General features: G+C 44.0%; 1 protein-coding gene across 1 annotated transcript; it reads left to right on the forward strand.

The window, feature by feature from the left end:
• Nucleotides 1-2,122: 2,122 nt before the first annotated feature.
• Nucleotides 2,123-12,463, forward strand: LOC136434610 (Krueppel-like factor 3). Its single transcript, XM_066427506.1, has 2 exons — nucleotides 2,123-3,344; nucleotides 9,643-12,463. The coding sequence occupies exons 1-2, from the start codon at nucleotides 2,514-2,516 to the stop codon at nucleotides 9,865-9,867; spliced, it is 1,056 nt and encodes a 351-aa protein (XP_066283603.1). The 5' UTR covers nucleotides 2,123-2,513; the 3' UTR covers nucleotides 9,868-12,463.
• Nucleotides 12,464-18,038: the final 5,575 nt, after the last annotated feature.

Genomic DNA, 18,038 nt, shown 5'->3' on the forward strand with positions numbered 1-18,038 from the left:
CTGGGCACGACACCTTGGTTGGGGCTGCACCTGTCTTTAGGATGGCACATCAAACGCTGTGTTCGATAAGGTGCCTCTAGCACGTTAAAGTGGAAGGGCTAACAACCCCTCGCTCTAAAAATTTACTAGTACCCTGCTACTGAAACAGCCAGGAAACTTGCTGACTTATGTGCCTGCAAGCACTACAAGGGTCTGAACGGATGGTGTACGCTGTTTTCGTCGCCATTCGGTGCCACCTAACGACAGAAACACTGCTAATCTATCACCCGTCACGAAATTCGGACAAAATATAGCCACACAAATATTTACCACTTCCGCCGGTAGTGTACTGAGGTTTGTTGAGGGCAAGTCTTGGTCACACGAAAGACTGACAGCCTCGAAAAAAGGACATGTCAACTAAAACTACGTCATTTAACATCACCATGGCGACTGTAATGTTCGATGGTGAATTGTTTACAATGACTAATTTGTTGGTCACCTATTTTCGAATTTTGCTCCGAGGAATGGCTGGAAATACTTTCAAACAGGTTTTACCTTTTTCGCCTTGAGGGTTTTGAATTCTTTCTATATATATGCGGATCGGTGTTACAGTGAATGTACAACAGGTCAAAAGGTGTATAACACATTTTGAATCTGCCATGCTGTATTTTAGGATGCAGTCAAAGTCAGCCTGATAAACGGACGTTGAAGTTATGTTGTGTTTTTTTCGAGTTCCCGGCATCTTATGTGTAGCGCCAATGCAAGTATGTACTTACAAAACTCTACTGAGGAGTGATACTGTCAAAGTTATGAATAGTCATGCCCGTAGCCAGGTAGGGGGGGACGGAAGAACCCCCCCACAGGCTTGAAGGTCCACTTTCACAGGCTTGAAGGCCCACTTTTTAATGTTCAAGATTTTTTTTCAAGGCGGACTTATTTGTATTACCAGCAAGGCCACAGAGGCTAGAATCCTAGAAAAAAACTGCTCACTTTGTCTCTGATTTTTCCTCCGAAACCCTTTCAAAAACACAGGAAATGGCCTTTCAGAAGGTATTTTTTTTTCAATTTTACACGCTCGAAGGTCCACTTTTATATGTCCAATGTTTTTTTTTTTTCAAGGTGGACTTATTTGTATCACCACCGGGGCTGGAATCCAAGAAGAACTGCTCAATTTGTATCTGATTTCTTTCTGTGAAATTCTCTCAAAAACACAGGAAAGCCATATCAGAAGGTTCAATTTTTTTAAATTTTCCGGGGGGGCATACCCCCGGACCCCCCTATGAAGCTCGCGCCAGCGGCGCTCGTCTCGCGCCTACGGTGCTCGCTGGTCCCGCAAACATTAAAAAGACCCCCCCCCCCAATCAAAATCCTGGCTACGGGCATGATAGTTTGTAGGTGGCCTGGGATTCTAGTTCCAGGTCTCAAAATGCACCGTGTCCTCTCCAGCACACGTTTTATCTAGTCACCCGTATCACCTTAAGATACTCCTATGCCGTTTTTACGGATAGTTAATTCCCCGTATAATCTAGTATCAGTGGCCAGATCGCTCCACATTGTCTCTACTCAATTGTGGTGTTTACGACTAACAAAAAACTGAAGTGGTCTTCCCTCTTCAAATTCTATTGTGCAATTCCCCGAAGCAAACACTCCTTCGGGAACTTAAGTCGGCAATAAAAAAAAACAAGTGGGCTTGCTTCATCCGGACTGACGCAACATCGAGGTTCGCATTTCCTGTATACGTAGCGTTTTTGAAATTTATAGTGAGTTAGTTTTACCCGGGTTGTACCGCCCGCCAAAGTCTTTAGACTCCCACTGCGTGAAAGCTGGAACAGATTCCATCACACACACGGCGCCTTGGCTTGTGTTTAGATGCCAGAAGAAGAAGAAAAAGCCCCTTCACGATGTAAACACGTTGTCATTACGGTTCTATAGGGCCTTGACATGCATGGTTAACAGGTTGCACAAAACAAGGCATATAGCACTTCATCAACATTAAATTACGCCGTGTTGACCTGAGTTAATGGATAATGTGCGCCGTGCAATGATTAATGGAGGCGCGGTGTGAACTTGGCAAATAAGGGGACGAGGGGTTGAGTTTTTGGTGAAACGCCAGTGAAGGTTTGGTTTGGGGGGTTTGCACAAGTTATCGCAAACTGTGCAAGTTACACATGGCTCGACCAATCGCGACGGGGCACCACGTGGGAACAGGTTGTTCAGGTTGGTTGTCGCTGTGCTGAGTGTCGGACTGTGTTCTGACAACCCCCTGGAACGGTGGCCGTGCGCACACCAAACACACTTTACACTCACTCACTCACACCGTGGTAGCTCTACCCTCAGCACACGGGGCCAGCTACAAACTTTACTTTGGCAGCTTTCCCGAGCCGCACAACGAAGTCCTGCCCTGCGTTTTTCCCGAGCCGACACATAACTCATACCAGGTGGGAGAAGAACCCGGGACGCCCGGCTGCTCTTCCCCCTACAGCTCCGGTTCACCCCCGGTACGAGCCGTCAAGGAGACAGCAAGGGCACCAAACATGGTGGACTACCTCCGCACCAACTCTAGTTTAGAACGCGAGCAATGGACACTACAGCGACTCAACTCCTTCGAAGACATCAGCGATAGCTCGAGCTCGACCTCCTCGGTGTCGTCCGACCGCTTCAGTCCCGGGAGTGGGTCAGACCTCAGCCCGTGTTCGGAGGACGGGGACGTGTTTCTCGACTACTTGTTTTCGCAGGGCCTGGCGGACGCGATGGACCGAGCGCACGCAGAGCTGTCGTGGGACGACATGGCAGCTGAGTACAGGTCACAAACCGAAGCCATCGATCACCAAGCGGCACACGTGGCGGCGGACGGTATACCCAGGGACCTCGTAGACCTCTTTTTAAAGGACGATTACTTCGCCCCTACCGACGAGAAAGTCGGTATCACCACCGCAGGCCCGCACTTCGCCGCGGAGCAGTACTTCGCTGAGCCCGCCCCGCCGCAGCTCCTGACGGCGCATCAGGATGTCAGTCACCCCGCTATGCCTGTCGATCTGTCGACCACAGCCACGCAGCGACATGTGTCGCCCAAACCCGTGGTTAAAACCGTGGACGTTACGAAACAGGTCCTCACCCTCCCCCTGAAGCCCAACAAGCCGGCGGTTCTGATCAAGTCCGTGAAAGTGCCCGTGCCGATCTCCCCCAAGCCCGTCCAGACCAAGCGGGAGTTCGTTCACCAGGCCTCGGCGACTCAGGTAGCGAGGGTCGGCGGTCTACGGGCCCACCCGGACATGTCACCCGACCTCGACAACAACGACCTCCGCATACACAAGTGCAGCTACGCGGGATGTTCCAAGACCTACACCAAAAGTTCGCATCTTAAGGTTGGTGTTCTTTTTTGTTATTAATAAACATCTGCGTGAATCGTAAATATATATATGGCATGTAAAGGAATGTCATAATTTATTTACCAGCGTGCTGCATGCCTCTGCGCGGTAAGTCAACAGGTGCTTTTCAATTCGTATTTTTATCAATTTCTATCTATACATGCTCGTCCATTTGTAGATTTCTGTACATGTACTAGGTTAGTGGAGTTGTTTTTTTGACACTTGGTTGACCTATGGATGCCTCGCGGCATTCTTGTATTGTCCAAAAGGGAGGTGTTTAAAATACCGTAAACTTGTGCCTCAGGTTTTTTTTTCTTCTGTTAAACCTCGCATGGACCCGTACAATACAGCATTATGCGAGGGGATAGCCCAGGGGATTTTACCCATGCACATGTGCGCGCGGGGGCGGACTGACTTGCGAGATCGCGGATGTTGTCGTTTTGCTTCCCTGTCAGGGTACTTGCCAATCAACCGAGGAAAAAACATGTTCGCTACCGAGAAGAGAGGAAATTCCGTAATGCCACTTTCTCCCTATAAAGACCGAGGTTTCCCTGTGTCAGGGATCTGACATAAACCATTTGCTGATATATTCGACTCGTTTGCAAAATACAAAAACTGCTAAAGCTCAGCAACAATTAAGTCCAGACAAAAACGTCCGTGACAAAAACAACAGTAAAACAATCCTAGCTTTCATGTTTATTAATCCTTAGAACAAAAAATAAACAAACGCAACGGATCTGAAGGATTTAGTTTGATAGTTTCTCACAGTGAATGACACTCGAGTGTCTCCCACCTGTTACACTTTACCCCGACTACATTACTTCAGGGAAAGCCCATTGTTAATCTCAGGGGTGTTCCGATCGTCGGCCCAGATAACAATCACAACATGCATGCGCATACTATCATCCGGCTCGATGATCCATAACACGAATTGTCGTTCTCTTGACAGCCAGAAATTCACCTGCAGACACACCAAAAATACAAACAAACAAACTTCGACTTTGTTTTCTTTTCATAAGTTTCGCGGAGGGATTCAAGTTCGCCACGGCACGTTGTCGTGCTCGCTTATCTTGACAGACAATTTAGACTCTCTAGAGCATGGTTCCCCCTGTTTGTAATTGCAGCGCCACAGGCTTTGAATTATTCCAGATCCTCTCGCCCATGTGCAAGGTTAGCAAGGTTAGAGAGAGTTCCCAGAAGTTGGGAAGTAACAGACTGGTGTATATCCGGCTTTCTGGGTATATAAAAAAAGGACCGGGATGTTTGATTTGGACATACGTCACTGTTTACTCAAAATTAAACCCCCAAAACCATAACAATGTAATTCACAGTGCTGTGTGCCGGCTCAAAACTCACAAACTTTAAATAAACGAATTGCGAACGGTTATCTAATCTTTAAACAAATTAGGAAGGGAAGGCATTACGTATTTCCACTGTATACTTATCACAATGCGTACACACTAGAAAAAAGCACCCCCCCCCCCTCCAGGGTGTTTAAAAATGGCTGCATGTAGTGAACTTGAATTATTTACTCAAAAACGCAGCCTTTGGATGAAATATTTACAACTGCAGAAAGACTACGAAGGATATGGCCTCTAAATTTTAACTTAAATCAAGGATAAAACATCTCATCATCAAACTCAAGGTCGATGGAGCGATCTTGATAAACTGCCTCAAGGTGAGGTAAAGAGAAGTTGATAGTTGACAGGCTAACACCCGGCTTAACGGGAGTAGATTTTAATGGCCCATTTAACCTCACGAAGGCGTAAAAAATGGTCCTGTTTTGTTCCAGAAAAGAAAGAACAAACGACACAAGAACAAACGCAGTTCTCTGATTGTGATCGCTTAAACTATAACGAATATGCACATAAGATACCTATCTTAGGCATGACAGCCATGTTGACAATATTATTTACAATGTACAATTCTATGGAGCAACTTTTGTAAAACATACACTATACTCCATAAAGAAACACTATGACTGCTGCACGAGTCTCTCTTCATCTTCCAGAAGGCCATAATGAAACCCATATATATCATTTTAGAGCGACCCTTTAAATGTATAACTCGGACAAACACGTAGTCCAAAAGGGCAAATTTCGAGGTCCGTTGACTGGGCTTTTTTGGGCAGGACAACTGTAAAGGAAGAAAGAACATCGTTTTTGGCGGTGTTTTATATTTCAGTGAAATGACATTGAATTTCCTCTCAGTGACCCTGCGCAAGGGAAGGTCACTGTCGAGGTGAAGAAAACAAATCTGTGCGAGGAAAGACGGCGTTACTTCGTGTCAGGAACGGAAGAGAGGGGTCAGGGGTTCGAGTCCCACCGCTGCCTAGCACAATGTGTGACGGTTGGTGAAAGTCCAAGGACTCAGCTGCATAGCTAGCACTGTTCCGGGCCCCTGGCACAAGCGACGTGCACGCATGGTTTACGACATGTCGAGGATGTGTTGTGCAAACTTCTGCTGTCTTGTAACCAAAAAACGCTGTCGTAGACTAGACACTTGATATCTATCATATAGCCTCGATGTTAGGTCCCTGTCACACAGGTCGTGCTTATGGTTTACGACAACAGAATTGACTACGACATTCGTGGAACAGTCGTGTATGTGTCTTGAAATAATCAGCTTGTTTTCTGTTGGAAAATGATGTCGTAGATACGTCGTCGATGATCTGTTCTGTCATAGCCTCGTTGAAATTCGTTCGACACTAAAAAAAGATCGTACAACCGTCGTGCGTCCACAGCACGATCTTTTTTTTAGTATCCCTCCTGTACATGACACTTTTCCCCATCATATTTTCATTGCAATTCTAAGTTCGTCTGAATTTCCGACGCAATAACAAATCGCGTGTAGCCTGCACAATACCGTCGAAAGAGCCGCAGTTGCAAATAGGTGTTTATTTTTCGTCACCTCATCAGCTCAGTCATGCCACCCGCAACCTCCCCCACCCTTAACAGTTTTCTAGTTGAGTTGACTTGTGGCACGTGGGTTTTCGCTAGTTGGATGAACAACGTGAATATTGCCGTGCGTCCACTGGATCTTTTTTGAGACCCAATTTCCAGGCCTCCCAGTAAATTAAGTTATACGAGTGTCAGCCCAGCGTCTTCATGAAACGTTGCGGTACACTAAGAAAGCAAACACAAGGTGTCCCGACCCGATGAGAAATGAAGTGGTATCTTAGTAACACTGTTCTCCGCTTCTGTGTAGAATGAGAGAGCGGCTCCTGCTTCAACTCCCCAGGCGCACGTTCAGGACATTCCCACGACTTTGCTCCCGACAATTCGAGCCCTCCCAAGGTCGGCACTGGGTCGGGAGTGGTCTGGAACCCATCTTACTCCAGCTCCTGTTCGCTCATCTGATCGCAAACAAACAGAATATGGCTTTGGGTTTTTTAAAATTCGTAGTCGGCTGGCGCAGACGAATTTTAAAGACTTGTAGGCAACCTTGCCGACCAACTCCAAAGACTGATGACCTTGCTCCCAACCATGATTTCTAACCATGGTCTGGAGAAGGTCGGAAGGCCACGGTCGGTTATGTGTGACAGGGGCTTGACGAATAATGGACTACCTCGCTCAAAAATGGGGACTCTTTCTAGAATGATTATAAAGTGAGAATAAATCAGACACGGTTGAAAGAGAATACACTATATAGACAGTGGCCCATGACTTGCGATTCTAAAGCATTACAATGTACATGAAGAAGAACTTTATTGCGCGACAATTGTAGCTGGTACAATGTATGGCAACCAACGTACATGAGAATTGAACTATTGCTAATTGTTGACAGATATAGAGAACTAATCTAGTCTATGACTAACAGTAGAATAGTCAATGGCTGAAAACATGTTGCCAATGAAAAATGAACACCGATCTTGTCTTGGTTCCGCCGGCGGTATCTCCCCAACTTTAACGATGTCCTATTCGGTTCCATGGCGATTATATGCTGTTTTAAAAACCACTTGTTGCCTCAAGCTTGTCGCGTTCCGAGCTGTGAAAAAAACAGCCGCCGGGCAGAATAACAGCTCATCTTCCTATTGTCTGTGATAGCTTTCTGCAACAAGGAGCAGATTTCTCTCGACTGACCTTGCAGCTTTTTGTGCACGTGACAGCGTCAATACTTAAGGGGTTTGGGGTTGCAGACTTTCAAGGTCATGAACGTTGGTGTCCTGAAACGTTGGGGTTTGTAAAATTCCACAACTGAGCAAATGTGTACAGTTTGGGGCATTATTCTCTTACAAACGGCTGATAAAACTATTTTTTGAAGGGGATGTAATTGTAAGGTTCAATAGGGGCTAAAAAAAGTGACAAGATTCCACCCAAAAATATCCTTACTCCAAATCTCGACTACGATCGTACCCCCAAGCGTTAACTCTTTAATGATATGTTGCACGCCACTGAGTTGCGATAGTACCTCAAAAGAAAGTGGTCATTTTTGCACTCGCCATTTAAATCGGCCCAGCCCCCGCGAGTACGTAATGCACTAATGTCTACAATTAGATTAAAGGGGTTAAATTGTTTGAAGAGACTTGAGGTGGCACTCGTAGGTCGCTAAGCTGTAGTAGAAGTGCAGAGGGGGGGGGGTGACCCAGAACTGTTCAGAGTGATCAATGGGGTCGACTCTACAAGGTTTTGTTGGTCAGGAAATGCCGTGGGGTATGTCCGTTGAAAGGTCGCTCAAGCTTTCTCTTAAACACTGTGTTTTCCGAATTCTTCTTTTTTTTGCGGCCGCAAAATTGATGTATTCCGTTGAAACTCTTTTTAGATCAAACTTATTTTTCTCCTTGCCGAGGTTTTTTGTTTGTTTTTGTTTCGTGGTTGTTGTTCAACAGCCAGTGTAGCGTGAAACTCATTTGGATGCGGTGAAAGTTATTTTAGTTCGTACCAAACACGCCACTGTCACGCGGGCCGTCCATTTAAGTCTAGTTCTCACGTTCGGTGTCATTTATCTTTTTTGGGTCGTGCCAGCGTCAGTACCAGTTGAAAACATGCTGACATTTTAAGATTCTACTTCTAGAAACTGCAAGATGGGGCATCCACCCCCCCCCCCCCCCCCCCCACTCACACACTCACACACAAACGCAATGTCTGGCAGCCATCATCGATCGACGCAAGGACAGTACATGCATGTTTAACCACGAAACCGCCACCATGGATTTAAAAAAACCCAGTTTAAATCACTCGTGTCATCAAGACAACTCACACCACTATTTACAAATAGCTCCAGGCAACGTCTCAGCTCATTAGTATGCAAACAGTCTTCTCGCGCTACAGGCCGAGATTAAATCATTCGGACATGATAACCTAGTTTGTCTGCTTATCACATCGACCAATCAGCTACAGAGGCGTGACGTCAGTTATCAACAAGTGTTTAACAGTTTTGTTTGAAAGCGAGGTTAAATACACAGCACAGTGTTTCCCTTTGCGTCCAAATTGGGCCATCAAAGAGTATGATACTATTGTGTGTATCGGCCATAGGGCATGTTATGTGGAGATAACTTCGCACGTGATGTGTTATCATCAAACTGTCTTGATAAAGTGCGTTATCTCTTTAGACCCGCATTTTTTTCGTTTGACCTGCCCTGGCATTAAACCGAACTTTCGTCTGATAAGCCGTTCTAAGTACCCTTCTGCCGTTTATTGTGTTTTTTTCATGTATATCTAAATACCCTTTTTGATTTGTGCTGAGTTTGAAAAGCCCAACTTTGTAGCACAATTTAGAATATGTTGTACTTCTTCCAACGGACGAAGGGGGACATATCAAATATACATTTTTTTACATATTCATTTCAAACCTACCAATTCAACGCTTCTGCAACTTACTACATTGTATTTCTGTCATAAAAACGTTATGACCGCTATCACTGACCAGTGACGTTTTATAAAGTCTACTAAGTTACAAATAACCGTTAATGTGTATTCTACATTTAAAAAAATTAACGAATGTCTCAAAATACACGTGCAATGCATATTAACGGTTAAGAATTTAACGTCACTGGTCAGTGACAGTCATATCGTATAGCATGGTGTTGGCTACTGGTTCAAAATCTTGTAAAAATATCATGATTGTATATATTGTTATGACACGAACCCTTTTATTTCCCGTATGATCAAGGGCTTAAATCAAGGTGGTTTAAAATCTGAAATGTATTCTATATCTTCTATTTTGTGTTCCCCAGGCTCATTTTTGACGTCACAAATATCATGATTTTATATATTATTATGCCACGACCCATTTTGTATTGTATTTCCCGTATGATCAATGACTTATAAAATGTATTCTATTTTGTGTTCCCCAGGCTCATTTGCGACGTCACACCGGTGAGAAGCCGTTCGCCTGCACGTGGCCCGGCTGTCAGTGGAGGTTCTCCCGGTCGGACGAGCTGGCCCGGCACACGCGCTCCCACTCCGGAGTCAAGCCCTACCAGTGCACCATGTGTCACAAGCGGTTCTCCCGCTCAGACCATCTCTCCAAACACATCAAGGTCCACGTCCAACGCCTGGCCAGGACCAACCGGATATGACGTCACGTCAAGACGGAAGTGACATCTCTCCCACGCACAGACTGTAGGGAATTTATATATAGAATGTAGCTGTAGGACTGCGCACTACGTTGTTATAAGACAATCATGTCATTCCTATGGAGTGAAAAAAACAGCAACAATGGACTTTAAAGGAGAGAGCAAAGAAACTCGTTGGGGGAATTTAGTTTGTTGAGGCAAAGATTTAGTTAGGAGTCTGGATAACAGGTGTCCCTTTTATTCTACTGGGTTGCTTTGACTGCTTTGTGCGGACTGGAAGGAGCAATATGATCATGAGGTCACCGACATGTGCACGGCTAAAGGTCAACGCTTTGCAGGACACCGTCTACCAATGTAAAGTAGAAAGGTCATTCGAGATATGTACAAAGACAAGCACCACCCCTGTTTGTGAATAGGCTCCCCCACAAGGCAACCCCAGAGAATGGCACAACCTGAAGCATCATGGGACGGTACGTGAATCAAAGACAGACCAGGAGAGATCCCGTCATTCCTAGCGAGAGGGGGATCTTCCACGCAGTCAGTTGCCACTGTATTTCCATCAAAGGAACAAGAGTGCGTTTTGAAGGGACATGAGGACCCCTCAATATTACATCTACTTAACTGCCATAATTGCTTACAGCTTAGTTACCTCTGGTAGTTAAGAAGGAATGAAAAGTTAGATATATGTATATATGTGCTGACAGACAGAAAATGTCTTCGCCCCGGGGGCATCGCCAAAAATAGAAACATGACGATTTGAATGAAAATGCACTTTACCAATGATTGCTATGGTTAGAGGGACGTCAGGAGGAAAGCATGTATATTGGGATATCGGAACAGAATATGTTGCCCAGAATAGTGTTGTCTTAAAACTTGAAGAACTAAGGAGAAATAGTGTATTTCCATGGTAGCATAGACGGTAGGACTAAACAAAAACAAAACAGAAAAAAAACAATAACAAACAAAAATAGAAATAATAGCTCAGTTAGAAACGATGTTTAGAGAAAAGGCTATGCACTTGTCAATGTAGAGCCCCAAGGAGTGAAGGGGGGACATCACTGCCTCAATATGGTGTTCGTACGTGACGTCACAGTCGCCATTTTGGTTGGTTAAACCTGGAAGACTAAAACTCATCGATTTGTATTTATGTAATGAATGTGTTTGCACGTGACTGTTATCACGTGTACAAACTCAAATTCACCTGGAAACTTCCATGTTTAGATATCCAACATGGCGGACATTACGTAAGTACTTACGTCATGGTCACGTGAGCGCAAACACTCCATACGTGTTCTGTGCTTTTGCGAGATTTTGACTCGAAGTATTTGCAAATGTCCTCTAAATGGAGGCTTCATTGGGTTTTCACATGTTCCTTTTAGCCCCACACCCTTTTGGGATGTACATGGACAAGTGCATGGCTCAGGGGTTACAAGGGAATGGCCACAAAATCGCAATACGTTGATTTTATTTTATTTTATTTTTGTTAAGGACCATGTTTTCTACTTAGGATGCGAACAAACTCAGGCAGCTAAAATGATTCCAAATTGCTGAGTGTATCCTCGAGGGATAGATGTTGACTAAACATTAAGAAACCTTTGGGTGGCCCTCTGATATCAAAAGGGATTTTGCTTACCTTATTGAAATGTTGTGGTCTGAAAAGCAAGAAATGTAAGAAGGGCCACAAAAGGTCGAAATAGTAATGGACAGTGTTGAAAAGGAGAGGCTTGAAAAACATACATGGATTGGGAGGGGCCATGTGAATTTTTCTGCTCCCAAATACCGAGCTATTTTGTTTGAATAGCACTAGAGGGACATTAACAGCTAGCCAAACGACGAAGGAAGCCCCAGAACAAACAGCTTTAAACCCAAGTAAAATATTTTCAAGTCGACGCGTTTTAAAAACAAACATGATGATTTAGTCGGTCGTTCCCGTAGCCACCACACTGTACATGTGTAAAGTCAAAACATAGCATAATGGAAGCAAGATGGGTGGGTGGGAAAGAAATATGATTCGGTCAGCTATAGATTGGCATCGTGGATTTGGCGAGCTCTCTTCGGGGCACCTTTCCGCCACCTGGGTGAACTTTAGCACTCGGTAGCCATACGTTTTACGGGGTTGGAGTTAGACAACTACCGTGTGACTTAGTTGACCCGGACGGCGGAAAGTTCTTACAACCCCGAAGAGCGTCCGTCCAACCCACGATGGATTGGCGGCAAGGTTAGGTCAGCTAGCATCACGTGCAAATGCAGCTGAGGTCAAGGGGGCTGTGTGTTTATACGTACATGGGTTTCTAATTTTACCCGTCTGTAGTTGCGTAGAAGTGAAGTGGAGTCTTGTAAACGGATGCTAGGTCGCCACACACACATACGGATGTTGTTAGTGCGTCACGTTTCTGTCGTCTGATAAGCCGCGGTGAGAGAAAAAAAGCGCGGGAAACGGGAAGGTTTACCTAGCTACTGTGTTCTTTCGAACTCTCTGGGCAACGTTCCAAGCTTCTAATGCAAAGACTTTTTTGTCAACATCCTGGCGTTGTCAAGAAATTTATAAAGTGGTTGGTTGGGCCAACAAGCGGGGAATAAAAAAGCCTTGTGTTTTTAACGGTTCGTGTGCGAGTGGTGTTTATGTTGTGGTTTTGTTCTTAGTAGAGGCCAAGGGCACGGGGGCATGTTACACTGACAGAATAAAAAGCATTTTTGGACATTCTACATACGATTAAAGTGACAAATCTACACATTTTTCTATAACAAATGTCCGCACCTTGGAAGCAACTATTTATTTAAGAATTTTTATTCTATTCTTCACAATCTAGTTGTCTCCGAGTGCTCAGTGTATGGGGTTTTAGTCCAATTTATCAAAACAACCGACTCTAGCCTGTCAAAAGACTACAGTTGATTTCGTAATCGACAACCATATACAATTGTACGAGCTCCAGGTAACGTTAGATGTGAAAAGATTTTAAAAAATCCCAAAGCAATTTGGGTCCAACAAAAGCGAAATGCAACGGAAAGTTCAAAATGCAAACAAAATACACACCAAAGGGGTCCTGTTGTGACATACCAACATGGTCTTATAAGTAAAACATCACCGTTTTCGGTTTTTCTCGACATTTAATACTGGCAATGAGATCTCATACATTGTATACTACTAAATAACCTACTAAATGGTGCACACGTAAAAAGACCAGACCCTTATTACATCTGCTTGGAAACTAAGGCCAACTATATTCTTACCATATTTTCTTTTCGCAAACCTGCAGCGATACCTCATTAAACGCAGCAAGTCATGACAACTTTCTCCTTGAGCGTCTCTGGATATAACACCTGTACCCCCCCCCCCCCTCCTCCCATAAAGAATACTCACATTCAAGTTTTCTACACCAAAAACGTACTGAGAGCCCACGGAACGCTCCGGCCACTTCACCGATGATAAATCGACCCGTCTCGCCGCTATTGTTTGCACGGCCACGCTCTGTTGTTATTATATAACCATGATAAACCCATACATCATACACAAGCTGAAGTTCGTGTCAATAAAGTGAACACTGAACCTGTTGTTGTAAGAAAAATACATAATAGCGGTCTACTGTATGGGGTTGTGTATCGGAATATGGCGTTCCTTTTCTTAAGTACCGAAATTTCCTGATGTTTTGACATAACGATTTTCAGCCCCAGTATATTCTTAAGGGTTATATACGCTTTAGTTTGAAAACAACATTTTACACATAATATATGCATCTATATCATTATTATGATTTTCATAAAAGAAGATACGAAAATGGGACATAATATTATTGTTTCTACTGTACAACTAAAACAAACCAGACGCCAAAATAGAGAAATAAAAACACCGCTATGTAAAGGAACAATATCGTCTGTTTGAAAAGAAAAGAATCGTGCACAGCAAGCAACGCCAACATACATAACCCACTAAGCAAAGCGTTCGTGTTTCTTTTTTTTTTCCTCTCAAAGCGTGCTATCACAAAACCCGTGGGATGTTTCTACCCACTCGGCCCGTGATAAATTGTTCAGTTTCACGGTGTGGTGTTGTCACGACTATCGAAGTTAAATCGGACCGACCGGAACAGTCAACACAGCTAAAGGGGCTACGGACAACACCTCCAGGACTCTCCTGGCAGCCACCCCTAGCAATTCTGGCATTTCTGTGTTTTGGAAAAGTCGTTTACTCATGTGGATCTTGGCTTAAGTCCAGGTTTAAGCCCTTCACATGACGGCGGAGTTATGCAATGGTATGTGTGTGCATAGGTAGGAACCTAATGTGGATATAATCAGTTTACGTCGGGAACGAAGTTTGGCGGTCCGAGGATTTTGGCCAATCAGCGCAGGCATGCCGAGCGTTTATCTGGCAAGAAATTAATTTATGTCGGTCATCAAATGTTTTAGTGGTTGGATACGTTTGTACTTTGTATGGTGTACGTGGACACGTGCGTATGTGTATGTATGTATATGTGTGTGTGTGTGTGTGTGTGTGTGTGTGTGTGTGTATGTGTGTGTGTGTGTATGTGTGTTTGTGTGTGTGTGTATGTACGTGTCTCTGTGTTTGCGCGCGCGCGCGTGTATGTGTTACAGCGTGTACGTACACTGTCAGTGTGTGCGTGTGCTCTGTGTGTGTGCGTATGTGTACATGTTTGTACGTGTGTGTTTGTTTACGCGCGTGTGTGTGTGTGTGTGATAAGCACAACAACAGGATGGCAACAGCAATCTTATAACTAGATGGCAACATACCATAATTATACTATACTGTTTATATCCTTACATTAGATTATTGGCAATTTAAACAGACCGTCACTGCAAAATCGTCTAACACCGTCCTACAGCACACTTGTTCCACTCCGACAAAAAAACAATGCTAATGACTATAAAAAGTGAAATTATTGCCGTATTGTCTTCTACTGCCTAGTCGTAGGTGGTCGTATTTTTCCTGGGTGTCCGCCAAGTTGTTGTCCAAGTCTAGTCTAGACGGCCTCATTCTTTATCGTGTTTGCAGTTTTTCTCCGCACCTGCAATTGTCCCACCGCGCCTTTTGTCCCAGGAACTGTGCGATCAAATAAACGATAAATTTGGTAAATTGTTATGTCGTGCCAACACGATATAACACGTTACTTTGAGTCACTAAAACAATTTTATGTACATGGATAAGTACTTTGTCACTTCTGGTTTACGACATGCGTCACAGAATTGTACCCAATTGCGGGAGACCTTAGCAACGTTCGCTGATAAGCGTTGCCATAATACAAGCATCCCTCTCTCTCTCTCTCTCTCTCTCTCTCTCTCTCTCTCTCTCTCTCTCTCTCTCTCTCTCTCTCTCTCTCTCTCTCTCTCTCTCTCTCTCTCTCTCTTTCTCTTTCCATTTCTTTCGTCTCCTTTTCTCCTCCGCACTCTTTTTTCTACCCCCTGTCTCGCTCTTTGCACCCTCTTTATTTTTGCTACCCCCTAACTTTTTTTCTCTGATGCACAACATTCACGGTAGACAGAAGTATGTCTCTAATCATTGTCCATATAGAATAGCTCTGAAGTTGAAAAAAATTATTACAGAAATCGCTGACGTTCAGTGTTGAAAGGTGTTTACAAGATCATACACCGCAATGCACTTGGATTGAACAAGGATATCACTTTACTTTGTATAAATTTGTCTACGGTCTATTGAGCTACAATTCTCCGTGAAACCGCGAAACACGTTACGGAAATGTTTCGGTTATCAACTAGCAAAAACATTCACAGGAAAACGCACTACGATATGCCCAGAGCCACCTTACAATACAACGTATGGGGAAGTTAACATGATATTTCTTTTACGGGGCAGTTAACACTTTTCATGTTACTCGTCTGCGTCAATTATTGACAGTGTTCTTGAAAGTGTTGCTGGCTATTACGTCAGCTCATAATTACGAAGATTACCCTAAGACCGCCAAATTAAGAAAGTGCTATCGGTGCCTTCTCGAGAAAGACTTGAACACCTGGATATCTGCTGATGTGTGCATTACTGATACTGCAGTAGTTAAAGAAAGTTCAAGTCCTTCCCGCACCGAAAGGTGCATAAGGCGGCGCCCATTTCCGGTTCCAAAGCCCTTGGGCCACACAACTTTGTGCAGGTCACTACACAATAAGCGGGGTCACTACAGCAGGGGGTTAGTCTACTGGTAGTGCTGTGTGTTTAACTGCCATACTCTTTCCCAAATGCTGAATGCTAAGCAGAGAAAGCAGTATGTACCATTTTTTTAGAGTCTTTGGTATGACCCGGCCGGGGTTCGAACTCACGACCTACCGTGAACAAGGCGAACACTCTACCCGCTCGGCCATTGCACTGGTCTAACTGCAGTAGTAAACCTCTTTAAATTCACCGCTTTTTTATGTCGTGACTATATGACAGTTGAGGCCATCTTCCAATTGGAAAAAAGACAAATGGACTGGAATAACAGGGGGAAGGAAAGACGAACAAAGGTGACCGAAGAAAACCTTTCTTTTCGAGACATTCTTTTTCATGAAAGTTTGACAGGGCTGTTCTTACACTTGCCAAGTTGTGTTCATGTACATGTGGGTCTTTCATAAGGATGACAAAACAACAAAAATGGCATCATTGAACTAAACACACAAAGAACTAATAATAGCTAAGGATATCTGCCCCCGTCTTCTACCGGAGTAAGAGGAACAAAAACGCAACGTCGACAAATCAAACCGAGCTCTGAAATATCAGGTCTGTCATTCTTCATCCTGCCAGGCTAGATACATGCTGAAATGTGGTTTTCTGAAGCGTCCTTGCTCGCTGAGTAAGCTTAGACCTTGGTCTATTTTCTGGCCACTTACTACATATTTCAAGTAACACTACACGTGTAGTCGCACACGTGCTAGCGCCGCACTGTCCAAGGTCTGATGTAATAAACTACACTGTTAAATCTTAGCGGGACGTCTTCTGTATCGCCGCGGTCTATGTCGTGATTCGTAAGAAGGTTCGTCTGGAGTATAGATCGGTGACAGCCAGACTGACTTTGAAGTTCGGAAGGAATTTCCGGTGCAAGGTCAGGTGCAATGTCGTGGGACGGTTTTTGGGACAGTATACAATATCGTTCAGCAGTTTTTTGGGTGCTGACGTTATTGCTTGTATGTAACAAAAATATGCAGCTGACCAAATGTATTTTGAAAACCCCGTATAATGCTTTACTAGTTAATTTTTAAAGAGTTCAAGCTTTCAGTACGTGATATCAGCATGGTCCCGCCAGGTCCTTAAAGACCACTAAAAAGATCGTGTATAAAAAGAGATCTACTAGATAAAATGCAGCATTAGTAATAACCGAGGTCTTCACACTTCAGATATCCAGGTGTTCAAGATGTTCATGAGAAGGAAAGAAAAGTGTTTCTTCTTTTTTTTCTTGAGAAAGCCTCGATAACACTGTTCTCTTTATTCTAATGTATTGGTATGTATTGACGTTATAAAGCCTAGCTACCCATTGTCGTGTGCGTTTTCATTTTTGACCACATCGTTCATCACTCTACGTGTGTGTGTTCTGTCAAATTGCCCTCTTTAGAAAAGCCGACCATCTCCGAGCCACACTGACCTTGCTCACGACTAACTCACCGAGTGGTCTGGAGAAAGTCGGGAGGTCGTGATCGGAATATGCGTGACAGGGACTTCACTTTCACTTACATCAAAGCTTATTAGTTGATTCGACAAAAGCACGGATACTTTCTTGTGGTCGCCCGCACTTATAAGTTATACAGATGATAGATTCTCACAGAGCTACAGATGTTTTTGGTATGAGTGGATGTAGAGTCAAGGGTAGGGCACGGGTGGCAGCAGAACTTGGTACCGGTGTTTGTTTCATTCACTCGAAAATTGGCAATTTCTAGTTAACCCAAATGGAAAAAAAAACCTTTAGCTTGGTTGTGTGTATGTGCGTTTGTTTCTCTCTCGCACTTTCTCCCCCTTCTGTGTGTGTGTGTGTGTTACTGATCTTCAAAAGGATGTCGCCTACAAGCAAATGACCACAATCACTTGAGCTTTATGCACATCGATAAAATCTTTAGAGCTTTACAGTTATGCTCCGAAATTTGAGTTATGTCTCTTGTTCCTTTGTGAACATATGGCAACACTTCAGAACCGTGACGTTGGTAACTTTAAACATTCCCTATGATTGACATGTACATCTCGGTAACTCACG

Source organism: Branchiostoma lanceolatum, chromosome 5 (genome assembly GCF_035083965.1).
Source record: "Branchiostoma lanceolatum isolate klBraLanc5 chromosome 5, klBraLanc5.hap2, whole genome shotgun sequence".
In the NCBI taxonomy this organism is placed as follows: Eukaryota; Metazoa; Chordata; class Leptocardii; order Amphioxiformes; family Branchiostomatidae; genus Branchiostoma; species Branchiostoma lanceolatum.

What these genes read in the sequence shown, in the direction of transcription:
- LOC136434610 (XM_066427506.1), top strand. Translation starts at nt 2,514, where the DNA reads ATGGTGGACTACCTCCGCACCAACTCTAGTTTAGAACGCGAGCAATGG. An exon ending in CCAAAAGTTCGCATCTTAAG is followed by an intron (nt 3,345 to 9,642) that starts GTTGGTGTTCTT and finishes TGTGTTCCCCAG; the next exon opens with GCTCATTTGCGACGTCACAC.